This window comes from Anser anser (assembly GCF_964211835.1).
Source record: "Anser anser genome assembly, chromosome: 4".
NCBI classification, from domain to species: domain Eukaryota; kingdom Metazoa; phylum Chordata; class Aves; order Anseriformes; family Anatidae; genus Anser; species Anser anser.
This window is the reverse complement of record NC_139724.1, coordinates 47027543-47053416: the sequence shown is the minus strand read 5'-3', so window position 1 is coordinate 47053416 and position 25874 is coordinate 47027543. Positions and strand designations below refer to the sequence as shown.

General features: G+C 45.1%; 2 protein-coding genes and 1 long non-coding RNA gene across 6 annotated transcripts; 2 read left to right on the top strand and 1 right to left on the bottom strand.

Moving 5' to 3' along the window:
• The first annotated feature begins 97 nt into the window (after positions 1-97).
• Positions 98-5125, top strand: LOC310898600 (estradiol 17-beta-dehydrogenase 11-like). Its single transcript, XM_083833902.1, has 7 exons — positions 98-430; positions 521-628; positions 1197-1328; positions 1919-2025; positions 2857-2994; positions 3246-3362; positions 4459-5125. The coding sequence occupies exons 1-7, from the start codon at positions 221-223 to the stop codon at positions 4544-4546; spliced, it is 900 nt and encodes a 299-aa protein (XP_083690028.1). The 5' UTR covers positions 98-220; the 3' UTR covers positions 4547-5125.
• Positions 3317-8054, bottom strand: LOC310898612. The gene is made up of 2 exons (XR_014583493.1): positions 7926-8054; positions 3317-3919 (listed from the first exon to the last, which is right to left on the bottom strand). It is a non-coding gene; the product is annotated as an uncharacterized lncRNA (long non-coding RNA).
• A 6-nt stretch (positions 8055-8060) lies between these two features.
• On the top strand, positions 8061-25828 carry KLHL8 (kelch like family member 8). Of its 4 annotated transcripts, XM_083833868.1 has the most exons (13): positions 8078-8156; positions 9730-10370; positions 10478-10599; positions 11821-12163; positions 13476-13722; positions 15836-16384; positions 19169-19355; positions 20015-20158; positions 20879-20990; positions 23013-23181; positions 23779-23938; positions 24954-25155; positions 25591-25828. In XM_083833868.1, the coding sequence occupies exons 5-13, from the start codon at positions 13516-13518 to the stop codon at positions 25712-25714; spliced, it is 1854 nt and encodes a 617-aa protein (XP_083689994.1). In that variant the 5' UTR covers positions 8078-8156; positions 9730-10370; positions 10478-10599; positions 11821-12163; positions 13476-13515; the 3' UTR covers positions 25715-25828. The 4 variants fall into 4 exon arrangements, with proteins under 4 accessions (XP_083689996.1, XP_083689997.1, XP_083689994.1 ...); XM_083833871.1 differs by having other exon boundaries at positions 8077-8156; positions 9730-10599; positions 13411-13722; XM_083833869.1 differs by lacking the exon at positions 9730-10370 and having other exon boundaries at positions 8083-8156.
• The last annotated feature ends 46 nt before the right edge of the window (positions 25829-25874 follow it).

The window sequence follows — 25874 nt, the reverse complement described above, 5'->3', positions numbered from 1 at the left end:
GCGCCCAACGGGGCCCCGCCACCGCCCCTCCTCCCCTCATTGGGCGGAGTCCCCGCCCCCCCCCGCGCTGCGCTCTCCGATTGGCTGCCTCTTCCCCCGCCCCCCGCCGCTGTCAGGGTCCCGGGCTGCGGGCGCTGCGTGCGCTGCGGTTCCTGCGTGCGCTGCGGTCGCTGCGTGCGCTGGGGGCGCTGCGTGCGCTGGGGGCGCTGCGTGCGGCGGGATGGGCGCGGTGCGGGAGCTGGCGCTGTTCCTGGGCACGCTGCTCTACGCGTACGCCGAGGCGGCGGTGCGGCTGCTGCTGCCCGCCCGCAGGAAGGCCGTCGGCGGGGAGCTGGTGCTGCTGACGGGGGCCGGCCGCGGGCTGGGCAGAGCCACGGCCCTCGAGTTCGCCCGGCGCCAGAGCCGCCTGGTGCTGTGGGACGTCGACACGGTAACGGGCCGCGGAGCCCCCCACTCCGCCCAGGCGAGCCCCTGCGGGGTGCATGGCACATAACGTCCGCTCCTTTCCTTCCTCTCCCAGCATGGCCTCAGGGAGACGGCTGCGGAGTGCGAAAGGCTGGGAGCCACCGTCCACACCTTCGTGGTGGACTGCAGCAAAAGGGAGGAAATCTACGGCGCTGCGGAGAAGGTAGGGGAGCAGGTGCACGAGCGAAAGCTTAGCCAGATGGGCTTGGGTGTCAGGAAGGGCTGGAAAACTGCACCCGAGGTATTCCACTCACAGCGTACAAATCTTGAAATTGCTGCCCTTTTGTTGCTGCACATACAGAGATCGCAGTGGCCCTTTGGGTATCACAGCCCAGCTCATCCTCCCTCACGAGCCTCTGTCCCTGCGAGCTCCCACTTTAGGCTTTAGACCCGTGAAGGAACATCTTCCTTTAATCTTGCCAAAAAACACACAGACACCTCTGTGGAAATTTGAAAGACTTTGTTGTAGAGAGTAAGGTTAAGGTGGTCCAAAATATTCAGTAATGTCCACAGAGCCAGCTGTGACTGTGCAGGGCATATTCATCTGTGTGATGTATAGAAGACTGCAAATACCGGCAGAAATAAAGGGGAAAATGTCACATCTAAATTGTCTTCAAGGATACTGCACAATTCCTACCTCAAATAAAAGAATTGTAAGAAATTGCTGCTCACAACCTTGCACTCTTGTGATAACAAATGACATGTGGCTGCATGTTCTTTTTGCCAAAAAGGTGAAGAAGGACATTGGCGATGTCTCCATCCTCGTGAACAATGCTGGTGTGATCACGGCTGCCGACTTGCTCTCGACCCAGGACCACCAGATTGAGAAAATGTTTGAGGTCAACATTCTCGCCCACATCTGGGTAAGGGCCACTAGTGCGTTCGTCCCTCTGTGGTAGTGTGAGTGTTATTGAGGAGGTGGGGGCACCCTCAGCCAGGCACCGAGACCCTGCAGGCAGGAGATGCATAACTCAAAAATGCAAAATGTTTTTTTGTAGCAAAGCCCTGAGAGCAGGCAGCAGCTGATACCTCGCCCCAGGGGCTGGACAGGGTAGGGCCAGCCCTGGCTCTTGGCCCAGCTCGGACATGGAACAGAGCTCATGTACAGGGGCAGCATTCAGCAGGGAAAACAGAGTGGTCAGTAAACAATTTCTGCTTGCAGGGGACTGAAAGGTGTGCTACAGATTGGGTGTGCTGAGGAGAGACACTGGCAGCGTGGCTGCTGACAAGTGAAACCTAAAAACTGAAAGGAGACTGGATGTCTCTGTGGTTCTCAGGAGCTTGGTGCCATGCACCCCCCAGCACTAGGGGTAGGCTTAGTCACTTAACTGCATATAATTGAATTGCTTAATTGCACATAATTGAGGCCAGTGTTGAAGACTCCTAAGAAGTTATTGTTCGTTTCCTCCTTCCCACGCCCCACCTCTTCCTCTTGTTCTAAAACCCTTTCCAGACAACCAGAGCTTTTCTGCCAACAATGATGGACAACAACCGCGGTCACATTGTTACAGTGGCATCCGCAGCAGGTCATTTTGTAACCTCTTTCATGGTGGCTTATTGGTAAGTGACTTCCAAATCAGCTCTCCGTTTCTTATTTCAAATTGCCTTCTGCACTACCAAGGAGAGTAAGAATAGTTTGCCACTGAATAAGTTACTTGCTAAGCAGGACGGCTAAGGAGGGGAAAAAAACAAACAAACAAACAAAAAAAACCACAACACCCGTCAAATAAGGACTCATGGGTGTACCCAGTGATTTGCTTATTAGCATTGACTAAAAAGGAAGAATGTTTCAGTGAAGGAATGATGATGTGATAAATCAACTAATAATGTCTTCCATTTCTTTTTCTCTCTATACCTTCTCCAGAGTTTGGTTGGTAAGAAAGGTATCCTCTTTTCGTCTTACAATATCATAGTGCGCTTGTGAGTTGTTGTAGTCCTCAAATAAACAATAGGTAGTTTTACTGTTTTTTACTATTCTCTTTCTTCTTCATTTTAAAAACTTAGGCAGTATTTTTGTCCCCTGCAGTGAGAAATGCTGGACAGCACAGGCTTGCCTCAAGTGCTTCCTTAAAAAAGGAAACACTAGATTTATGCATGTGAATTACTGTTTCCTAAGAATTCTTAATATTCTTCTGACTATTCACTGCTAGGGTAACCTATGTTTTCCCCTCTAAATTCCACAGTGTCTTCCCCATCAGCAATATGCATTTCAGCACTATGCTGCACTGAAAAGCAGCACAGGGGAAAGTAGAATTATTCCCTGCCCTCTCAGGTGGATCGCCTTTTTTCCCCCCCTCAAGTCAGTACTGCATGTTGTTTCAGCACATTTCCATTTGTATGAGGTTGGAAATAGCATTCATACCTTCTTATTTGTGCTTTTTTCCCCACCAGTTCAAGCAAGTTTGCTGCTGTTGGATTTCATAAAGCTCTAACTGAGGAGCTGTCTACCCTGGGAAAGGATGGAGTAAAAACAACATGTCTCTGCCCAGTTTTTATAAATACTGGATTTGTCAAAAATCCCAGTACCAGGTAATGGTCAAAATTCAGCATTACATATTTGAATCTGCTTTACAACTGTTATTCAAACTGAGTATATAAAAACTGAGGTTAATTGATATATACAATTGGCTAACAAAAATTTGCAACATTTTTTATCCTACATAATGCTCATCTTTTAATTACCTAACTTGGTGGAAGCGTGAAACATCCTACTTTATATTCAACTGCTACCTTTATATTACCACTGTTGCTCTTATATGAATGCTTTCCTTTCATTTTAGGCTTGGAAGAATTTTGGAGGTTGACGAAGTTGTAAAGGAACTGATGGAAGGAATACTCACTAACAAAAAAATGGTTTTTGTTCCATCAAATCAACGCTTTGCTTTACTTCTTGAAAGGTAAGAACAACATAAGTATTGGGAATAAGTCCATGCGTGTACAACTATTAAGCTTGTAACATCGGATTCAAGTTTAACCATTAATTTAGAACACGTGAGGAGACAATGAAATAGCATCATGTTTCTTTCTAATGAAAACAGCAGAGAACAAAAAGTTTTTGTTGAGTCCTGTCATAGGTCATTACAACCCACTGTTTGCAGAGAGCTGCTGAGTGGGGAACTCGACTGCTCCACAGGCTGACACGGAGGCAAAGGGATACCGAGGGATCTCTCTTCCTTCACAGACAGGATTTCTCATGGGCTTGCCAAGAACAGCTTCACAGGTTCTCTGAACCAGCAGCCACAAGCTCCAGAAGCAGCTGAGGAACTGCTGCATTTTAGCCTTCACTTCTTCATGTCAGCACCAGAAGGTCTAGGCCACAGGGGCTGGGAAGGGTGCTTGAGAAGGACTCTGCTGCTTCTCCTGGCCATGAGAAGCACAATTTGTCCTCTCAGGCTTCTTTACCGAGTTGTAGTTGCTCTGCTGGGACATTTTCACCAGAGCTCAGGTTCGAAGCCTAGAAGGCACATCAGAACAACTAAATTGCCATGTCAGTTAGCTCCCACAGTCCCTCAAGAAACCCTTGGTAATAACTCGTTTGTGAGAAGACAACTTGGCTCTAACCAAAACCTCCTGTTTATGAGAGGCTGTAAAGATTCTTCTGTTTTCCCCAAATTCCTCAGTCAACCAGATGAGGTTTTGAAAGCAAAGAAGACAAAGGCAATTCTCACCTTATTTTTAATGCACTTGCCTACGTTTGGTGTTAAACCTTCCTGGATGCAGCAGCAATGCTGCAACCAACATCCTGCCCAGGGGATACCTGTCCTTGGAGTTGTCATCAAAGGAGGAAGGTGGTGAAGGGATCAGAATCAAAGCTAGCCAAAGGATTTCAAGGGCTACATATCCTTGGGAACTACTCCCCAGTTTCAGTTTTGGTCTCTGTCTAAGGCAAGCACACATTCTGCACCCAGACCAGCTCTTGTCCCACCTGTGCTGCCACTTTTCCTGTGACCCAAGTTCTTATCCTAGATTTCATCTCACGATTTTATCTTTCAGGTTGCTTCCAGAACGTGCCTTGAATTGTCTGAAAAAGCTGACAGATGTTAAGTTTGATGCAATCATCGGGCAGCGAAGCAACCAATGAACAGCAAGTTGTTTCTCGTTTCCCTGTGGCATGACTGAAAGCAGAACACAGACCGTGTGTAGCACAGCAGTTTTGATTCAGAGCAGAAGCAAGACAGGTACTTCCTCCAGGCCACCACTGCCCTTCACACCTAGAGGCTTATCCCACACCTGCAGCAGGAACACACCTGCATAACATGGAGTGTTACCAGAGCAGAGATGCAGCTCTGCAAGTGAGAAGGGCTGTTTTAGCTGTGCATTGTATCAGCCCTAGCTCTTTTCTGCACCAATACAGACAGGAAATGCAGCAAAGCCCATTTTTGGGCAACACAGTGATTTCCTGAGTATAAATTAATCTGGCTCATCACTGAGCAAAGTGATCTTGTGGGAAGAAATTCATACGGGTGGTCTGCTTCATCTCAATGAATCATTTTAAATTTTAAAAGCCCTGTAACGCACACAGTTTTATATGCTTTTGTAGTGAGTACCTGAAAGAACACAACCTTTTAATCAAGTGTTACCTGAATATGGTGATTATCGCATTATGCGTGAGCAACATCAGCACAACTTGTACAGAATAAATACAGTTCTTTACCCAAAAGTTGCCTCGCAGCAGTTCAGCCATAACCATGTCCTAGAGGTGCGTTTAAGGCACAGCAGCGTCAAGTAACGCGCCCTCTGCCGGTGTCATTTCCCACATGGCTTATCGGTAATCCCCAGGCTCTTTCCAACCAGCTTCCTCTGAAACAAGCACAGTATTTCTTGGCCAGTTACCGGGTGCCCTCCCGCATTTCATGCTCACTTGAGAATGCAACTTATTTCAACCAAAGGCAGAAAAAGTTGCACTGAAAAAAAAGAAGAAGATATGGACTTGTTGTCCTCACACTAGCAGGCACTCTTGTCTTTAAAGAAAAATCAAGGAGATGCTAAGCCAGGAAGCCCTTCATTCATGTGCTGGGGTGACCTGAAGTGGAAGTCCAAGGGACTTCTACGCCAGTATAGACCAGAAGAGAAAGCCTTAACAGGGAAGCCAGTGACTCCTGGATAAGCCTTCATTTCAGCTAACTCATGCGTTCTTCACAGCCCAACGTAAAACCAGAACTGATACCAGTTAACATGCAAGTTTCCATATGCTTCTGTTTCTTATCTCTTCAAACACAAACGGAGCTGATTGAGGGCAAATTCCACTCCTCTTAAACACTGGCACTGTTCATTGCACAAGGTGCCTCAGCACCAACAGCTCAGGATGATTCCGGGCTTTCTCTTCCTCACCCTGCTCTGCCCCTTGCAGGAACAGGGGATCAGGGATGCTGCACAGCAGGAAGCAAGCCTGGTGCTGCAGGTGTTGGGGCCATGGCCCTAGAGGAGCCCTGCTGTCCCTCACAAGCCTCCCTCCTGCTTCCCTGGGCACCACCGTGACCAGGAAGAGGTTAAGCCTCCAAAGGTCTGTGTAAACTCCCTTTGGCCTGCGGAACAGCAGAACACCGTGCGATGAAACACTGGTCAAAGACCTCTTCAGAGCACAGAGAGGTTTTCTGCCTACTTGTGCAACTGCTGGCTGCGGCAGGCTCTAGCTGGCTGGCGGCCATTTGAGGGAGACCTGAACACACTGCTGCATTAGGCATGGCTACACATGGGTGGCTTCCGGTGTAATCTGTTCTGATGTCCTTCCTGAGCATTTATCTTGCCAACTGAGATTCTTCAGACAATTGAGAGCTCTTGTAATCCAGCTTTACCTGCTCTTATGCAGCAACAGGTCTAAGTTTGTGCTGCTGGCAAGAACCAGCAGGAAAAAAAAAAGAAAGGGCTCCTTTGGTACTCATACAAACTGCATGGAACAGGACTTTCTAAGCACAAGTTCCCAGGTTGGGACAATTTGATTCCTAGTTGTTCCTATGGCTGAGAAAGGGCTTGTGAAAATTCCACTCCTGGAAATAAGTTAAAATTAATAATGAACAAGTTATCCAGGTAAAGGAAATACTAGTTTTGCATTTCAAACTAAAACCCTCCTAATGGCAAAACTTTTGAGAAGTGTTGTTGGAGCCACAAGGGAAAAGCAGGCTAATAGGCATGCATGTCTAGTGAATTATTTTTTCTTCTCCCTTTCTCAGAAGCAACCCTGAAATTTGAAAAGAGCATTTTTGTCTTGCATCTACTCTGAATTAAGTTCTGTGTTTTTGTGCGGTTCCTGCTTTTATTTGAGCTGCATATTCCCACTTTTGCTTGGCATAAAGGAACATAAAAGTGAGAATTTAAACCTAGCAGAAGCCTATGCCATCAAACCTCGTATAGACACTTCCAGCAAAGCCCCAAATTCAAACAGGGGCATCTCACTTGCCAGCTTAGGGTGCTTATGATCCCGGTGGGGACTCTGCTTTCATGCTTTGCCTCCCTTTTGGCACCTCTTGGAGCTGGCACTCCCCTGCCTCAGCCACAGCCCCATGCCAGGAGAGTGGCAGGACTGCTGAGCTGTGAAATCGGGGCCTGGCTGAACTGCCAAACGTATTAATTAGGAAGAGAAACAAGTTCCAGGAGATGACTAGTGCCTAGCTCTGCATGTCCACACGTTTTCAGATGCCTCTAAGAGGCTTCAGCTCCTCTCGGGTAGACCCACTCTTACTGACCTCCTACTAGCACGGGTTAAAGCTCCCCACAACACCGCAACGTGATCTGTCTCTTCAGCAAAGTCTGGGATTACCAGCTCTGCTGCATTTTCCAAAGTTCTTGAATCCTCCTCTCTGTGTTACAACTATCATCCATGTTGCGTTTCTTGTCACAAACAGAGGACACTTACAAGTGAAACTTGTGTCTGTACCTCATATTGCCAGTGTCTCTGAGCACCAAGGTAGCACTGAGGCCCCAAACTCATACCTGGGGCAATACTCATAATTTAATGCTTGCTGGTAATGCCAATATATGCATGCAATAATATGCAAATTTAGGCAGCAGTTCAGGAAATGGAACTCTAAATGCACAGAACTTCCTCAATCCAGAAGCTTAATGAAAAGGATTTTTCCTACTATCCCACTGAAATTAAGCATCTGAGATCACTGTCTGTTCACCAAGGGTGAAAGGCTGCCTGCCAAATTCTCATCTGAAACAAATTTCTCTTACCCTAAACCTCAAGGATTCTTTTAAGTCTGCATCTAGCCATGCGTTTTGCTTTTTCGAAGCGCATCTCTTGCTTTTGATGGTACAGTTTGAGCTCACCACCACGAGTACCTCGTCCTCACTGCAAGACCCCTATCAGCGTATGAATAATTTTACACTGACCTACAGACCTCTTGCCAGGAATAAACCTGCTCTCACCCAAACTATTTCCCCCTCTGTGTTCTCAGCCTTTTAGCGTTTACAGCTGGCAGCTGATCACGTTCCAAAACATCACAAGCAAAATCGCTTACTCTCATCTAGTAACTTCCGTGCCCGTACAGGCACACGTACAGGCACAGGGACCCCTCCAGGCGCAGCCCGACGCCTTCAAGCACCTCACAGGCTCTGTGAGGGCTGCCCTCCGCTCGCGCGCGCTTCCCGCCTCCCTCCCTCCCTCCCTCCCTCCCTCCCGCCGCCGCGCATGCGCCCTGCCCACCACCGGCGCCCCCTCCACCGGCCGGCGCGCGGCGGCTGAGGCGCAGGTGAGCGGGCGGCGGGGCGCGGCGGCCCCTCGCGGGGCTCCCCCGTGACGGGACGGGACGGGACGGGACGGGCGCGGGGGGGGAGCTCGGGGGGCTCCGGCCCCGGCGGAGCAGGCGAGGCCGCCCGGCGCCTTACGTAACGCCCGGCCCCTCAGCGCGGCGACCGGGGCCTGCGGATCCCAACGGCCGCCAACGGCCCCCGGACGGCGGGGACGGGCAGGGCCGGGCCGGGCCCGCTCCGGGGGCTGCCTGGTGCCCTGCCTGGTGCCTCGCCCGCTGCGGCCAGCCCGCCTTTACCTCTGCAGGGAAGCTCGCTGGTGGGTGGGAAATAGCAATTAAGCAATTCTGCGCCGTTAAGAGGGGACGCGCAGACCGCGTAGGGCTCGTTTATCAATCTCCTGTCCTAATGACTCTGTATTCACGTATATATGATGCATCGTGTATATATAACGACCGGGGTGCGTAGCAATGCTGAGAATGTGGGCTTTCTGGACCGCTCGCAAAGGCTTCTGGAAGCGCAGCCAAGGCTTATTTTTGCACCTGTGACTACCAAGTAGTTTCTGCCCCATTTCAGTATGGGCATATTTCCACCCACCGTGTTCCTTCCTGGCAAGGCAGCTGAAGCCAGCCCTAGCGAGCAGCTGCTTGAGCAGCTACTGCTGGGCTGCAGTTGGTGCTGTGCTGCATGCATCCTGCCTTCACCGCCTCTCTTGCACTACCTGCCCTCTGCTGTCCAGCCTCAGCCAGGGAGGATCTCATCCCTGACGATGCCTCTCGCATGTTGTGGGCAGCAGCACCATCATATAGGTACCTGTAGAAACTCATCAGGCTCTGCAGTAGACTAGTCAGTGTTACACATCCGCACTTGCACAATTAGATTTATGTGTACTCAGATCCAATGCCTGTTCATAAGCCTACCAATAGCACAAAACCCCTCGTTTGAGCATTTCTAGTTGTGAGTAATACCTAACTCATGGTTCCGTTTCCATATCCTGTAGCTGAGATGCCCTCCTCCGTTGTGCCAGCGGAGCTGGGCAAACAGTCCTCTTGTTCTGGGGCATCATCTCCAAGCTGGTGTGCTGGGGAGGAGGGCATGTGCTCCATGTGTAGGCTGGCCTGTTTGTCAGTTCACCACAGAGGAAAACAGCGATGGTCATGCCCAGCTTGTGCCTGACAGCTCTTCCATTTTGCTGCAGAATTCCTTGAGGCGCGTTACTTGTACTGGACCTAACCGCTCTGTCAGCCTCGAGGCATTTTATGGTTGCTTCAGTTTCAGTGTTTGGCTAGAATGAACAAATCAAAAGCGAACGAATCACTTCAGCACGTTATGGTTAGCTGAACTGGAGCAGCTACCTTGTGCTTGTGCTCTGACCGACCACTCCTGCTTGTTTCTTGAGAAATAGCTGGGCTAGGATCCTTGAGCCCTCTTCCGAGGACCGGAACATCATCTCTGGACGGCTGCACTCTGCCAACAAATATTTCTAAATGTTTATAACTTGACCAGTAAAATTGCTGTGCTTCTGCCAGCAAACAATAGTGTGATACAAACAATGTGTACTTTTTTTTTTGTCAGGGCATTACTCTTCCATGGAAGGTGTTAGGCTGCTGCCTACAGACTAACACCGGATGATGCCATGAATGAGGCACTTCCTTCAGCTTCCTTACAGCCAGTAACTTACACTGCTCAGGGAGGGAAAATGCCAGTCTGTACGCAAGCGTGGATGCTTCACTGCCAAGATAAAGAGGACAGTGGCTGGCCATGGCAATACTTGCTTTTAGAGAAGAAAGAAAGGCGCCGCATGATTTGTGCGCAGCATTCTCCGAGCACTAACCTCCCCTCACGTAGCTGCTGTTACATTGCATTCTTGTTGATTTGAGGAATGTCTGCAAACAACTTTTCTCTGTTGGTCTGTGGAGTCGTGGTACGACACTGACAGAACATCATGCATGCTAATCTAAATGCTTATTAAGCCTCCTAGCAAGTGATTTTTAAACTAGAGTACTTGTATACAATTCAGGAGATGAAAAATACAACTTTGTTATGCTATCTATTTAAGGCTGTGCAATGGCAAAACAATTTGTCATTCCAATTCTGGCTAGGAAGAGGAGTAGACTGGAGCTGAAGCATGCTGACCTTCAAGACTTCTGCGAGACCTTCACGTTTCTGCAGTTCACTATCTTGACTGAAAAAGCTATTGCTAAAACTCATCGCTGGTCTGTTTAGAAGCTGCGAACAGCAAAGGCCTGTAGCCAGGCATTCATATCAGCCCAGACCGGTATTTTCTGCAAATTACACCTCTCTTCTCTCCTTGTCCCGACAGATTGTATCACAGACTTCCCATACGTGTTCTTAATATTGCGTGTTACCTCTTCTAATATTACTCCTGTGTGTAACTCTACAAGCATGCCGTGTGAACGCATCCGCCTGTTTACAGGAAGTAAGGTGAGGTACAGGCTGCTGACTTCCTCTAAAACCTCTGGTTGTAAAAAACACTTGATTTCCACAACAGACAACAGTAATGCTCACAGTGATATTTCTCAAGCGAGATACAACTTGGCAGCCCTTAGTTATCCCTGGGCAGCTGCAGTTATACAGGGACCTCCATCTCCTTCCAAGTTAGCTTTTCAGCTGCCTCATGGCTTCGGCTGCTCTTTTCCATAGAAGCCAATGATTTGGTTAAAGACTTGAAATCTCAGATACTGAAATTAAGACAAGTGTCAGATTTGGGGATAGAGTAGCTAAGACGACCTGAGGAGCAAGACACATCACAGAAACAAGATGTTCCTGAATTGGTGACTTTGGGGAAGAACTAAAATCTTAACCTAAGATATTAATATCTGTCCCAAAGTCTCATCACAATGAAGCTGTGGTGCGTCATACTACTTAGTATCTGAATTTCATATTCATGTTTTATTAAACCTGTTAATTTTAACATGTCTTAAAGTAACTTCTTTTTACCTGAGGTTTACCTTAGTGTCATGTGCCCATACACGTATTTGATATTGCCGTGACCTGTATCAGAAGCTTCCCCTGGTACATGTGATTCCTGTCCACGACTTTGTGCGTGTACAAAGCCTTGGTCTCCCCAGTGTGATTTCTAGGTTCTGCCCCTGTAGTACCATGTCTGTTCTTGGTATGTACCAAATATATCAATCCACGTAAGTGCACAGACCATCTCCAACAGCTTCATTTGATATGAGCATCCTGTGAGGATGAAAAACATTGCTTAAAATCAGTTACGGTTGGCTTTTGAGTTACTGCTGAATTTATTACAAAAATAAAAAGCCGTCTCAGCAGTGTTGATTGAGGTTGGGAAGTGTGAGTTTGAAGATGGTGTTCACAATGTCCTGTCCAGAAAGGGTGAAACTTACACCATCAGCCACTTTTATGAAGGGTCACAGTGTAGGCTTGTAAAGCTGGGTGTGCAGGTGCAATTAAAACATGCAGACACGCTTAGCACGTACACCAGGTGGCATAACCGTATTCATTAGGAGCTGCAAACTATTGCCTGCGAGTCAATGACAGTTGTCTGAAAGCAGTGTTTCTATGCCACTGTAAAAGTACCGTCACATGCTACATCTTACTTGTGAATAACACATGATGCTCTTCAAAACCCTTGTGCAGCATTCTAACTTGTGTCTTTTTCTTGGCTGTCTTTTACAGGAAAGGTACCTAGCTTGCAGCAGCAATAGAGAATATTCTAAGCACACCGCACCGTAACCCGCCTGGCCAATTGCTGCCACCCGAGCTGTAACTGCATGGAACACGGAGCTGTCAGCCACGCTGAGACCTAGAGCAGAAATGTATATGATCGCCTCAAGTCACTTCCTGCTCTTTTTGATGCTTGAGGAGTTGCACATTTACTAAGGGGCACGGGTACCTTAAAAATATTCCAGAAGAACAGAAGTCCTGCGTCCAAACGTGACTTAGGTTTTTATTTTAAAAGTTTCTTACCTGAGTCAGTCGGCTTCCTCCAACACCGGTGCCCAGGAGCAGAAATCGCGGGGTAAGAGCAATGATCAATTCTTAGCGTAGAACGAAGAATGCTCATGCAGAAAGTTAACCAGCAAACATTAAACCCAAAGCTAGCCAGTGTAAGAGAGGCACACGCTACTAAATATTCCCTCTGCTTTCCAGAGACTTTTGTCTTAAAACCTTACAGATCCATTTGTTTCCCTTGCCAAAACAGCTTGTAACCTGAATCAGTAACTGCATGCTTTCAATCAGTATTTCATTTTTCTCGTGGGCTTCATCATCTTCAATAAAGCACAGCCTACACCTCACTGATTTAATGTGATTCAAGTTTTCATGGATTTGTGACACAGATGAAGATTGAATTGCGCTACTGAACTAAAAACCAATTTGCTGTTCCCCTACTACTGAACTTTTATTTGCAAATAAAAAGGTGGACTTCAAACTTAACCAAATTGAAGTCCACAGCAGCAGAAAGAGTGAAATATTTCTGTGACAGAAGCAGAAAAAGCCTTTTCCTCTCTCCCTTGCCTGTGGTATCCCAGATGCATATTTCAGTCCTGGAAAAGCTGTGCTATCAGTACAACTAAGATTCTTTTTGTCAGAACATTATACATCTTAGACACCACAAACTTCGTCAGCTAAGATAAGTAGACTCTAAAAAAATAAAAGCTAGCAAGCAGTAACAAACTTTTGCAGGATGCTCATTTTCATGCTTTAAACATCAGTCTTTGGGTTAATGTTAGATAAAAACAAATCATTTTCATTCCAAAGTTTCTCCGTAAATGTAAATTTCTTTTTAGTTCCTGTTGAAACAGTATTAGAGTGGTTTCATTTTTGCGTTTTGCTTTGTATATTTGCATAAATACACAAAACACTTTAGGACGGCTTTAGCTGTTGAGTTTAAGGAAAACATATGTACTTAGTAATGTGTACATACAAACATACCTGCTGGGTTAGGATCAACATTCTGCACGTGTCCCTCTGCTCCTCTGCCATCCACAGCTGTTAGGTCAGGAATGGCAGAGAACACATCCTTGCCTTTTTGTTTTTGTTTGCTATTTTCTCCAAGAAGTGAGGGGAACAAGTCCATAAACAAGGGGTTTTCCTAAAGGTACCTGCGTACCATTTTGTCTCTGGGCCTGTTTTACCTTCTTTCTCTCTCAACCCACCCCAAATAAGAATGGAGGTAGTATTTTTTGCATGGGATCTAATGGTAGGTACTAACAGTAGCTAATACCTCATTTGTCCTTTGGTTTGTGTGTGTTTTTTTTTAAACAGGAAGATGAAAAGGACTTAGCTGCATTTTAGGACTGACCCTGATGGGCTGGATTTTGTCTTGGCAGGAGCATTTGAAGATTCACGCTGAGAAAGACAAAACAGCCAATGGCTTCAGAATCCTTGGTCTCCGAGCAGGGAAAGCAACATCTGATGAAGGGAAGAAGGCGGCCACAGCAGCAGCAAACGAGATCTTCCAACGGTGACGGTGAAGACGACATCTTCGTCTTTGAGGCGAATGAGGCTTGGAAGGATTTTCACAGTTCTCTTCTTCACTTCTTTGAAGCTGGAGAGCTCTGCGACGTGACACTGAAGGTGACAGTGCCACCCTCATCCATTGCGTTTAACAGGCTGAGGATCAGCCTTTAAATAAGTGTGTTGGAGATGGCAGCGAATTTGGGCGGGGGGGGCGAAAGCAATACAATACTTGTTGGATCTGAGGCATGTCCAGATAAGCTTTTTTTTTTTTTTGTCATTTAGAAAGTTCACAACTAAAATGTGAATGTTGAAGATACTGACAATCCCAGAGATCAAGAACGTGACTGTCACCTCACCCAACTTGCCTTCTAAGCAAGTTCCCCCAATTGATCAGTTCATTACTATGCAATTTGATCCCAATTTTTCTATTTTTGCATTCTGTGTTGCTCTTATGTACCTTTCCTGGCAAACAGGATTTCTGGAACAAATCTAACTCCCAGCATTCGCAAAGAAGAAAAAGAACCTCAGACAGTCATGTCGTTCTACAACCAATCAAAGTGTAAATGAGAAGGAGGGAACCAGTTGTACAATTCTTGCACTGCATTGTGTTTAAATGCATTCTTTGCAGCTCAGCTCTATCTTATTTATACCCTGATCACAAGAAAATTATATTTACCATTTGTAGCTGTGGTTGCCAGCACCTACAAACCTTCTTTTGGGGAAGAGCATTTCAGAACTCTTAACAACGCATCCCTTCCCTTCGCTTCTTTTGACCTCATCTTCTCCTTTCTCCCCTTCCATCCACCCTTGCAAAAAAGCCTCCTTTTCTGTTTATTTTATAATGGTCTTATTGCTTACAGTTGTTATAAGCATAGTTAATGTGTGTTCTGGCTAGGGAAATTGGGCATGGAAAATATACTTTCCTATGGCTGCAATTTAACTTTCCATAAGTTAGGCTTTTCTTACTGTTCATTTTTATTTGTGTGAAGCTGTTTTGGTAATTTAAAAATATTAGATTGAAGGCTGCCAGTCCTGAAGTGGAGAAGAGGATCTGCGGAGGCTAGAGCAACGGCTTCTTACAGAGTACTAACACTGTAACCGTCGTAAGCCACGGGAGCACACGGGGAGACTTGTGCTCTGCAAACTTAAATCAGGAATTTCTCCTGAAGTACTGCTCCTGTCGTGTGAACAGCTCATTCCTGTCTTTGAATCTGTCCTTATGCTCCTCCATGTGTATTTGCTTTTGGAACTGAATGTGCTGCTCACTAAACAGCTTACACCTGTGTTGATGACACTATTAAAAAGGAAAGAGCGATTCTGTATTGAATCACATCTAGAAAAACTCCAAAATATCCTATAGAATTTAAAATCCCTTTTTTTTCCTTTTAAATCACTCACACCTTAATCTGAAAATGAAGACGTACTTGAAATCTGTCAATGAAATTTGTTGCTTAACTCCCATCCCTTTATGTTAGTACAGACTGAAAGATGGCCAAGTTTGTAAGAAATCACTGCTATAACACAAGTATTAGGTTGACTATCTTTTAATATAATTGAAATCTGCAGATTTCAAAGTGAAAATTTTGTTTCACAATTTCTGATCAGAATTTTAAAAAATATGTGAAATAGTACATCTTTTGAGCACATCTAACTAACTTCTAAAGCCTTGAAGTGATTGGTAACCTTTAATAATCCCTATGTTTATTTATACTTGCTCTTATTATTGCAGTTTTACATGATTTTGCTTCTATGAAGAGCATTACAGACTCCTCAAACAGTAGTAAAAGTGCAGAGGTTTAAATTAAATAGTTTTAAAATGTCACTTTAGAGTTTTTCCTGCAAAATCTCTACATGCTCATAAAACAACCAAGATTTTTTTTGGCAGTCACCTCCTGTCTCCAAGATGCTTTGAGAAGGTTCCTAAGGAAGCTTCCTTTAAAAAATGGGGCATGGCTCTTGAAAGACAAAAAAGTTCAGCAGATGAATGATACTGCTTCCTTGTGTTATGGCCTTGCCATGCTCTGGTGGCCAAGTTACAGCTCAAATCTGCTTGGGATGCACTGATCTAATGTCAGCAGTACAGAGCAAACAGAGTGTGTTTGTTTCAGCAAAATATGGGAGCTCAATGCGTATTGAATCCAGAATTCTACATTTTCAGCTTAACTGGCCTTTCTTGTAGAGCTGAAGGAAAGTAACTGAAAAAATAGTTCTTTCTTTTCTTTTTTCACAGGTTGGTACAAAGCTCATCTCCTGCCACAAACTGGTGCTAGCGTGCGTTATACCTTACTTCAGAGCCATGTTTCTTTCGGAGATGGCTGAAGCCAAGCAGACTTTGATTGAAATCAGGGACTTTGATGGTGACGCAGTAGAAGACCTCGTGAAGTTCGTGTACTCCTCCCGGCTTACGCTGACTGTAGACAATGTCCAGCCACTCCTGTATGCTGCCTGCATTCTTCAGGTGGAACTGGTGGCAAAGGCGTGCTGCGAGTACATGAAGCTGCACTTTCATCCCTCCAACTGCCTGGCGGTCAGGGCGTTCGCAGAGAGTCACAACCGCATCGACTTGATGGACATGGCCGATCAGTACGCCTGCGAACACTTCACTGAGGTGGTGGAATGTGAAGACTTTGTGAGAATCTCACCTCAGCACCTACATAAACTCTTGTCCTCCAACGACCTGAACATTGAAAACGAAAAGCAAGTTTACAGTGCTGCTATCAAGTGGCTGCTAGCCAATCCCCAGCATCACGCTACATGGCTGGATGAAATACTCGCACAGGTAGGGCAGAGTGAGGCACTGGGTGCCTGTCTCATCCCTGGTGTGGTTCTATATCAACTGTTTATATTTGGGTAGATTTTGAGAAGAAAAATGCTTTTACCAGTTGGTGCTTCATCTTGTATTCATAGTGGTGTGTTGACAGCGAGAGCAGGTTAGGCCTCAGGAGCATCAGGAACAAATTATGTTCTCCAGTCTCTGTCAAGAAAAGAGTATTCACTGTAAGCTCATCAGAGGAGGGAGCTGGGGGAGCCAACACAAAGCTCTTTCTGTGCCAGAACAGAGAATTCTTAGATTTACATGTAGTGGAGAACCTAGAGCCATCACTTCACATGCTTTGATACTATGCAGCCTGAAACTAACTTCCCTTGCTGGTAAGTATTTGCACTTGTGAAAGGCGAGCAAAGCTGTTTGTCACATGGCTAGGAATGGAGATAAGTCGTCAAGTCATGCTACTTCTAGAATGTTTTGTTATACAAACAGCAAAAGACCAAGGTTTTGCAGCCCTACAGACAGGCCAGGAAACACATTCTAGACCTTTTCAAGGTAGAGTATCAGCGCTGATTACCTGTAGGATCCAAAAGGAGTTTGCATTTTTCACATCCTTCAGATGTGTTAAGAATTTACTGCTTCTGGGAGGAAACCCTTAGGCAGGCATCCCTTACAGCAGGGCCACTCAGCTGAACATCATCCTGTCAGAACGGTAAGAACTTCAGTTAAGCTCTGCACGTGCTGGTTATGGAAGTTTAAAATACAGCGCCTGAGACAAGTAGGCAGAACCTGCCCTGGGGAGGAGGGAATGTGCCACGTGCTGCAGAGTGCCGCACGTATCGCCACAGGAGGGATCAGCTGTGGTCTGACAGTTGTCACTGAACACCAATTTGAACGCGCTGCATCCAGCAGAATTTCTAATATTTACATCATGCGAGTAACATGCTGCTCTTGTTGCCTCGATGCATTATTTTTTCATTTTTCCCTGTAAAAGATCTCAATTGTTTATTAAGTGACTTCCAAAAATTTTCAGCTGTATCTAGACTGGCATAAAATTTTTTGATACAAAAACCCTTCTTTAGCACACTATTAATTAAATTTACAGGCCATATAACTTGAACATTTTTAAAAGAAGAATTAGGTTGGTGTTTACAATCCAGTTATGCTAGCAGATGAGATTAATGGCTTTACTCTATTCATGGAAACCAGAGTCCAGAGCAAAACAATGAGAAAGTAAAACCCTTCCTGCAAATACAGGTTGTTTGCCAAAATGTGTGCAGCCTGCAGTTGCATTTGACATTATTGCTAGCAGGAAACAGGACGGGCCTTCCTGACAGTTATTATCAACACCACAGTAAGTTTTATGGGCTTCACTGTTACAATGAGGTTCTGAATTTTCATCAGCCTTGTGTTGTTACTGCATTATTAACCTTGTGAGCTTATTAGCAGGACTATGGTAGTGCTTTGAGGCAGCCTAAAATAAAATGGGGCCAAAGGGAAGGAAGAAATGGGATTGAAAGCAAGTGGTTAAGGAATAATTGCTAGAGAGACCTGCTTACTTGAAAGACAGGGGTACTTGCCAGCCGTGAACAGCACCGTTCTGCTGCTCTGAGAAGCCCTGGAGGTGCTGGATTTGTCCTTCACCATTCTTGCTGAGCTGCCTGGAAGCTGTGTGACGGTGCTGACTCCAGCCCTTAGCAAGCCAGGTGGTGCTTTACTTCAGTTCACCCGTCCAGACCTGTCCCGCCTGTTGGCCTTCCTGCTGTTGCCCCACTCCGATTGTCCTTCGTATTCCTCATTGTTTCTCTCAGAAGGACCAACGTGAGGTTTGCAGAAATTAATTCCTATGGGGAGGGACATTTCAAGGTGGTCTTTGAGAGGCTGACCCTATTTTGGAGCTGCTCTGTCACTGGGGATTGCTCGAGGCAGGGACTGCAGGTGGCCAAGCAGCACTGTCCCACCCAGGCAGCGCCTGGTGGTTGTGTGTAACACCACCCATCAGGAAAACTCAAGTCTGAGCAATATAAATGTCACGGTATCAACAGGCAGCTGCCAGCACGGTTACAGCCTTACAGCTCTCGAACCTTCATGTCTCTGCCTCACCATTCTTTTTTTTGATATTAATCTTTTTAATAGTCTTTAACCTGCTCCTGATACATTCCAATATTAATCTGACATCAAGATTTTATCTTAATTTGAGTGGACTGTACAGCACTGTAGCTCCATCTGCTCCCTGTGGACTTTGGCAATTAGCTGTCCATGGCCTGTTTCTCTTTATCCTGCAGCCTGTCAAGTCATCCTAGAGAAGGGTGTAACTGTGCAGTCAGTAACACCTCCTTAATATTCACTTAGTTCACACTGACAGACTTGCCACCCAAGATAAAACTCTAGAAAAAGTCCTTTTGCACAGGCACAGCAGTGAGCTGAAAATTGGTACCCTCACCAGACTAACCAGAAATGGGCGATCCCAGTGAAACGACCGACCCTGCTTGGGAAGGAACAGCTGGCCACGCTCAGGGCACCTGCAGCCACGGCCCTCCTGGTACAGCCAAGCTGCCCTTCTTCCTCCACTGTGAATGCATTGCCTACAAATGCAAATGGTTGTAGCAAACATTTGTCACTAAAACGAACTGTTTGTCTCAGTGTTGTTCTGGAAAAGAAAATGAAAGTTGCTCTTTTTACCAAAGAGCACGGGGCTGACAGTAGGCTCGGAAGTTGCAGTCTGTTACGCGTACGTCACTGTAAATGGTTAGATTCAGTTTAGCCAGTTATTCCAACTGTGTTCATTTCTGTCAGGTACGACTGCCTCTCTTGCCCATTTGTTTCCTTATGGGTGTTGTGGCAAAGGAAGAGATTGTCAAGCAGAATCTAAAATGTAGGGATTTGCTGGATGAAGCAAGAAACTACCACCTTCACCTGAGCAGCAGGGCAGTGCCAGACTTTGAATACTCCATTCGCACAACACCAAGGAAGCAGACTGCTGGTAATTAAATGTGTGTCTGATTATCCAGTATGAAGTGGTGTGGAGAAAAGACAGCGCATCTGCGTAGGGCTAGACAGCTTGGTATAAATGGTTGTTAATGCGTAACTGGGAAAACCATTGTGTACCTCTGTGGTGATTAGGTTCTGTGCTACAGTTTCTTAACAGAACTTTAGCGGTTTTTTTTTCTTTGTTTAGAGCAGTATTTATTCTGATCAGCCAGAACTGTTAAGTGTATTATGTGCAGGCAGTATGCTCAAAGCTCTGCAGAAAGCAATGGGCACTTACCTTTTGGTGCGAGAAGGCTGAGCTAGCTTTTAGATTCTCTGCCTAACCTACACCAAAAGCAAGTGATATTACACTGCAAATTCTAATTTCTACATTCAGTTAAGATTTAACAAACAATCAGTTTCTCTCCCTAAGCAAATCAGAAAACATATTTAAAATATGCATTGCTTTTGCAAGAGAGTAGACAGTTAATTGCCCTAGCAGCATGCCAAACAAAGCCCAAAGTCCAGCATCCAATATGCAGGGCAATGACTGTGCCCCTTGAAGGGAAATACAGCTTCTCCTGAACTACATAGTTTTCCCTCTACTCTGCTATACAGTTTTATCCCTGTTTTCCCTGCTAGCTCTCTGGAAACCTGTTATGTCTCCTTCAGGTGTGCTGTTCTGCGTCGGTGGTCGAGGAGGATCAGGCGACCCATTTCGCAGCATTGAATGTTACTCTATAAATAAGAACAACTGGTTCTTCGGCCCTGAAATGAACAGCAGGAGAAGACACGTGGGTGTCATCTCCGTGGGAGGTCAGTAACCTACTCAAGCAACCCTGTTCAAAAGGGACTTGTTTGCACATTTTGCTGGAATTGGTGCTATTGCTAAATAAATGCCTTGCATGGCTTCTCAAATTCATGTTAGTAAAGCTTCTTCTCCATGAAGGGGTTGTTGCTTCTGAAACAATCTCAGAGCACAAATTCCTAAAGTGGAGTTACTCAGCAGTCACCAAGACTTCGCTAGTACTCATGCTAGTTTCCTTCACAATAAAATCCATACGGGCAAATTGCTAAGACTGTAAGGACAGACCTACCTTTAGTTCTGGGTCTTCGTCTTCTGCAGCCAGGCCCGGGCAGTCCAGAGCAGATTAGCACTCATGATGCAGCTCTCCTTTGTACATGGTATCCCCTGCGTTGCTGCAGCAGAACAGAGATCTGCTTTCCCTGTAGAAAATCTGGAGAGGCTGAGGTAAACATGAAATGGATCTGATCCACGCTACTTGAGCTACGGGAAGAATCCCTGTTTAAATATCTCAAGGTTTGTGTAAAGTCTATGATAAAACAGCTCTCTGATTGAGTACAGCATATAAAAATATCGGGTCCTTAACTTAATAAAACCCTGATACGGAAAACCTTTAAAAACATTAACCTTTGTTTGAGCTTATTTCTCCACATAGGCAGGGAGACTGTACAAGTGAAAACTGAAACACTGCCAGGCAATCTCTGTATCCAAATAATGTGCATGCCTTTCAGGTAAAGTCTATGCAGTAGGTGGACATGATGGAAATGAACACTTAGGAAGCATGGAAGTGTTTGATCCTCTCACAAACAAGTGGATGATGAAGGCATCGATGAACACAAAGAGGTATGTGTCCCAGGATCCACACGGGACAAAATTTAAGTCTACTCCACAATACATCATTTCTTGTTAATGCTAAAAAACTGTGCGTCTGTCCTGCCTTTATTTGGGTTTCCAAACTTGGTTGTTTTTTTTGTTTGTTTGTTTTTTTCCTATTATGTGGCCTGAATGCTAACAAACACTTAATATCTGTAGAGCAAACAAAAATCTGCATCACATACTTTCATACATCACATATTTGCATGAACACAAAGTTGTTTGGAACATACTAAGTGTTTCAGTGCAAAACTGCATAATTCCTTCTCTCCAGCAAGAGGTCCTGGCTGGTAATGTGGGTTTTCTTTGCTCTTTTGTTTTCTGTTGCCCCCCCCCTCCCCCCCAGTATCCTTGTTTTGTTTTTCGTTTTGGTGGTCTGGCTTGTGAAGCAGAGAGAACTCTTCCATTGCAGCCCTACTTATGTTCTGATAACTAGGGCCTTTCTGCTAAGACAGATAAAAATTCTGAAACTGGTTAAGTGTTTTGGTATGTTATCTCTTTTAAGCAATGAGCAAGATACGTCAGCATGACATGCATAGTAAAATTGTTAATGTCCAGTAGTTACCTGATTTTTGCCACTGGAAGCACTAAAACACTGAAAGACACATTGTGGATTTTTCTTGCCTTTTGCTGCTGTAAGACTCTTCTATGGAGTTATAGAACTCTCAGATCTCTGTTTTTTTCCCTGTCATTTAAATCAACCTCATTAATTCTACATTTAATTCCGTGATTTGTTGTTTCTAAAAGTGACATGTACAAGTAGGAGTGAAATACTGGCCCTGGCTGCACCCTAACAATTTGTGGCTGTGACCTAATCAAAGGAGAAGGCCCAGAGTTGTAGAAATGTCTTCTCACTCCTCTTCCTCCCTCCTGCCACCATGCTGGGCATATTCTTGGTGAACTTCAGTTCCGGATTTCTGTGACATTTCTTTCTCAGGAGATTGGTAAATGAAATGGCTGCTGTGCCTTGGCCACACCCCACCCCTCCAGTTCAAGAAGGCAGTGCCAGAACATTTTATTGAGAGAAAACTGCCACCATTGGTTGTGACTACAAGTTACCTGCTGAGGCAATATAAGATAAGCCCAGGATATCGCCACAACCTTTATTCTGTTGAGGGATTCTACCTTCTGCACACTTATATCTGCAAACTTACCCTCTGTGCAGTAACACGAGAATATTCTCAGAGAAACAGTAAATCAGATGTCTTGGTAGTTTCAGTAGTATCTTACCAGTTTCATTCTAGACCACACTTTACACTAAGCTCTCTGACAACGACACATTTCATTTCACACTCTGATTGTACTCTCATATTGCTAGATTTTGCAGCACAGGTTTGCCTGTTAGTATGTATTATCACCCCTCAAAAATTGATTTGCAAGCTATAGCAGCAGCTATACCAACAAAGTTAAAACCAGCAGGTTTTAGTTCTCCATCAGACACAACAAAGACAGAAGCTGCAAGATTCAGTATTCAGGTAGAGCAATCTAATAACTAAGAAAACCTCATATATTCACACATTTGATTAGAATACTTATGCCTTTGATGACATGCAATCAAAACAGTATTCCATGCTGCCTGGCCTTTTTTCTTTCTTTCTTTTCTTTTTTTTTTGTTTTTTAATAGGACTTTCTCTTTTTGCAGTCTTAAAATATTGTAGCTTCAACAGTCCTGTTCATGGATGGCACAATAACATATAGGTAAAGCTGAGGTGAAGTTAAGATAAAACTCTAGATTCCCCTCTAATGGGAGGCTGCAAACATACAAAAGACTTTCTAGGTAATGCTGTGAGGCTGACAGAGCTGTGCAGAGAATCAGCCACAGTTACTGATCATTATTTATTTAAAACGTCACCTGATAACTTTTCCTGATAACCTGATAACTTTTCTCCCATATTTTGACATACTTGCCAGTCAGGTAATGTTGCACCTGATGCACATTTCCCATTCCCATTAAGGATTTGCACTGTGGTATTGATCCTATGGTTTTCTTAGGAGAGGAATCGCTCTTGCCTCCCTCGGCGGCCCCATTTACGCAATAGGAGGCTTAGATGACAACACGTGCTTCAGCGATGTGGAAAGATATGACATTGAGTCTGATCGATGGAGTGCGATAGCTCCCATGAACACTCCCAGGGGAGGAGTTGGCTCCGTAGCCCTCATGGTGAGTTACTGCTTCCTCCCAGCTCTGCAGCAAGCAGCAGAACTGACCTCGGGGACTGCTTTTCAAATCTTGTTTTACAAGGCAGAACACAGGATTTAAACCAAATGCAGCTGGTAGGGCTGAGCTCCTCTGGCTGTCAAAATCCTACAGAAGCTTGCAAAAGGTGTGGGTAGTGTGGGTATTTAGGATAATACTCCTATCAAACTGTGCTCCCTGTTTGAGAAGTACTCGAGGTACTGTGAGCAAGCACCAGGACACTTGAAAAACAACAGGGGAGAGCGAGGCTAATGCTGCAGGTCTCATTCAGAAGACTCTGCTTTGTTATTGCCACCATCTTTGAACGTGCTGCATTTTATCTCCACTGTAATCCTCCCTGTGTACTCTGCAAAACATCTGCAACAACACACAACCTTTTCACTTCTTTAGCTGGAAAACAGCATTTGCAAGTTAGATAAATTTGTTGGAATTCCTACATCAAGGTAAATAATTAGGAGGGCATGGTTATACCGTATTTTCCTGTAATTCTAACACTGCCTATGAAAAGCTACCTAAATACATATGTATTACAAATAATCTTTCTCTATACAAATTTTTCAGAACCACGTTTACGCAGTGGGTGGCAACGATGGTGTAGCATCTCTTTCCAGTGTGGAGAAATACGATCCCCATTTGGATAAGTGGATAGAAGTGAAAGAGATGGGCCAGCGGCGAGCTGGCAACGGTGTCAGCGAGCTCCACGGCTGCTTGTATGTTGTTGGTGAGTAGGTGTGGGGCATTTCGTCGTGCAGTTTCTGCCAAGCACTAGTGTTTGGAAGGGGCTCTCCTTGCTAAAGGAACTGGGGAAGAGACAGACCTGGCCTGTACTGCATGTTCTTGGGCAGAAGAAAGTAAGCACAACCAGGGCACATTTAACTAATTGTGTATGCTAAAAGGAAATAAAATCCAGTTCCTAACTCATTTCAGGAGGGCTATACTGTTCAGAACAAGATGTCTACGTATGAAATCACTGTGCAACTCACTCATCACAAGTTTCCTTTTAATATAAGTTATTACTAAAAGTTGTTACTACACATACGTGCAAAGCACTCGGTTCTGATTTCAGCACAGACCCCAGCAGCTGTCTGGTGCAGAGATTACACTAAGTCCCTGGCCTGCTAATAACCTGGGCCCGACTTGTTCTGCTCAACTTGCATTTACCTTCTTTCCTGAGGGAGGAACATTCCAACTTGGGATGCCACAATAATACTGAGTTCTGCGTTGTGTATTAAAAAGTAGTAATTAAATCGTTTTTGAGTAAAATGTACCTTGGACAGCTGACCCCACCAATGGGAGTCCATCACTGAAGTCAGTCTTACTTGAGGATTTTTTCCTACTCAAGTTTTCAGCAATTGTTTCTTTTGAACATACTGCAAGAGCTTGTTTTATTTAAACCTGAATGAAATCAAAAACCGTGCTTACACCAGGCTTACCGTTTTTTTTTCCATTCCAAGTTAGAAGCCATTTCATTATAACTACATGCAATACAAATTCAAGGAGCAAATGACAGAAATAGCTCTTCCAAAGTGAGTTTAAGAAACAGCATTAATGTGATATGTGTAAGGTGACAGCATAGAGAGCTACTAGATTGATTTTTAGGACATTTTAAGAATCAGATAAAAACACAGACCTGGACACTAGCCCACTCTATACTAAGAAAGCCCCGATAATGCAAACCCGGAATATCACTACCACCACCAAGTGGCCAAATACGAGTACATGATGACTCCTTGCAGGTGGCTTCGATGACAACTCTCCACTCAGCTCTGTGGAACGCTTTGACCCACGCAGCAACAAGTGGGAGTACGTTGCAGAGCTTACAACTCCAAGGGGTGGAGTCGGCATCGCAACACTGATGGGGAGAATTTTTGCAGTGGGAGGTCACAACGGCAACGCATACCTGAATACAGTGGAAGCATTTGATCCCATAGTGAACAGGTAATTTAATGTTTTTCATTTGGCTTACGAAAGTGCTCATATCTGCCTATATGAAAACACAGCTTAATAGAAACTGTGTGTAGCAGGAGCATGTCTGTTGTTTCCTGGCAGTAATTGAGTAATATTCATGGTGAGTGATGCAGGAATGCTGCTCATGCTGCTGGGTTCTTGAAATACTTAAATACATTCTCCTCCTGCTTCCTCTTCCTGTCTATCCCTTGTCCTCTTACCTTCATTCAGTTTGTGGTGGTCTCAATCTGATTTTGCACTAAACTTACCAGAGAAATAACAAAAATGAACTAACAGGTTGTATTTTTGTGCAGAGTTAACAGCTAGGTTCTACAATAGAATTTCAGACACTGGAAATAAATAGTTCAGGTTGCTCAGAAAGGCCAACAGCTTACTTCTATTTTTCTCCTTTGCCCTCTCCTCTAGGTGGGAGCTCGTCGGCTCTGTGTCACACTGCAGGGCTGGGGCAGGCGTGGCTGTGTGCTCCTGCCTCAGCAGCCAGATCCGTGACGTGGGCCAAGGATCCAGCAACGTTGTTGATTGCATGTGAGCTCTGCTGCCTCCTCCAAACTCCAGAGGAGTCATTGTACAGAGGCACTACAGAGCTTTTAAATTTGGTGTTTTGTGTGGTAGGTTAAGAAATAAACACTATACATTTTCTCTGTGAAAATGTTACCTTCTGTGACTTTCAGGCTTTGGGTGGCTTTCTG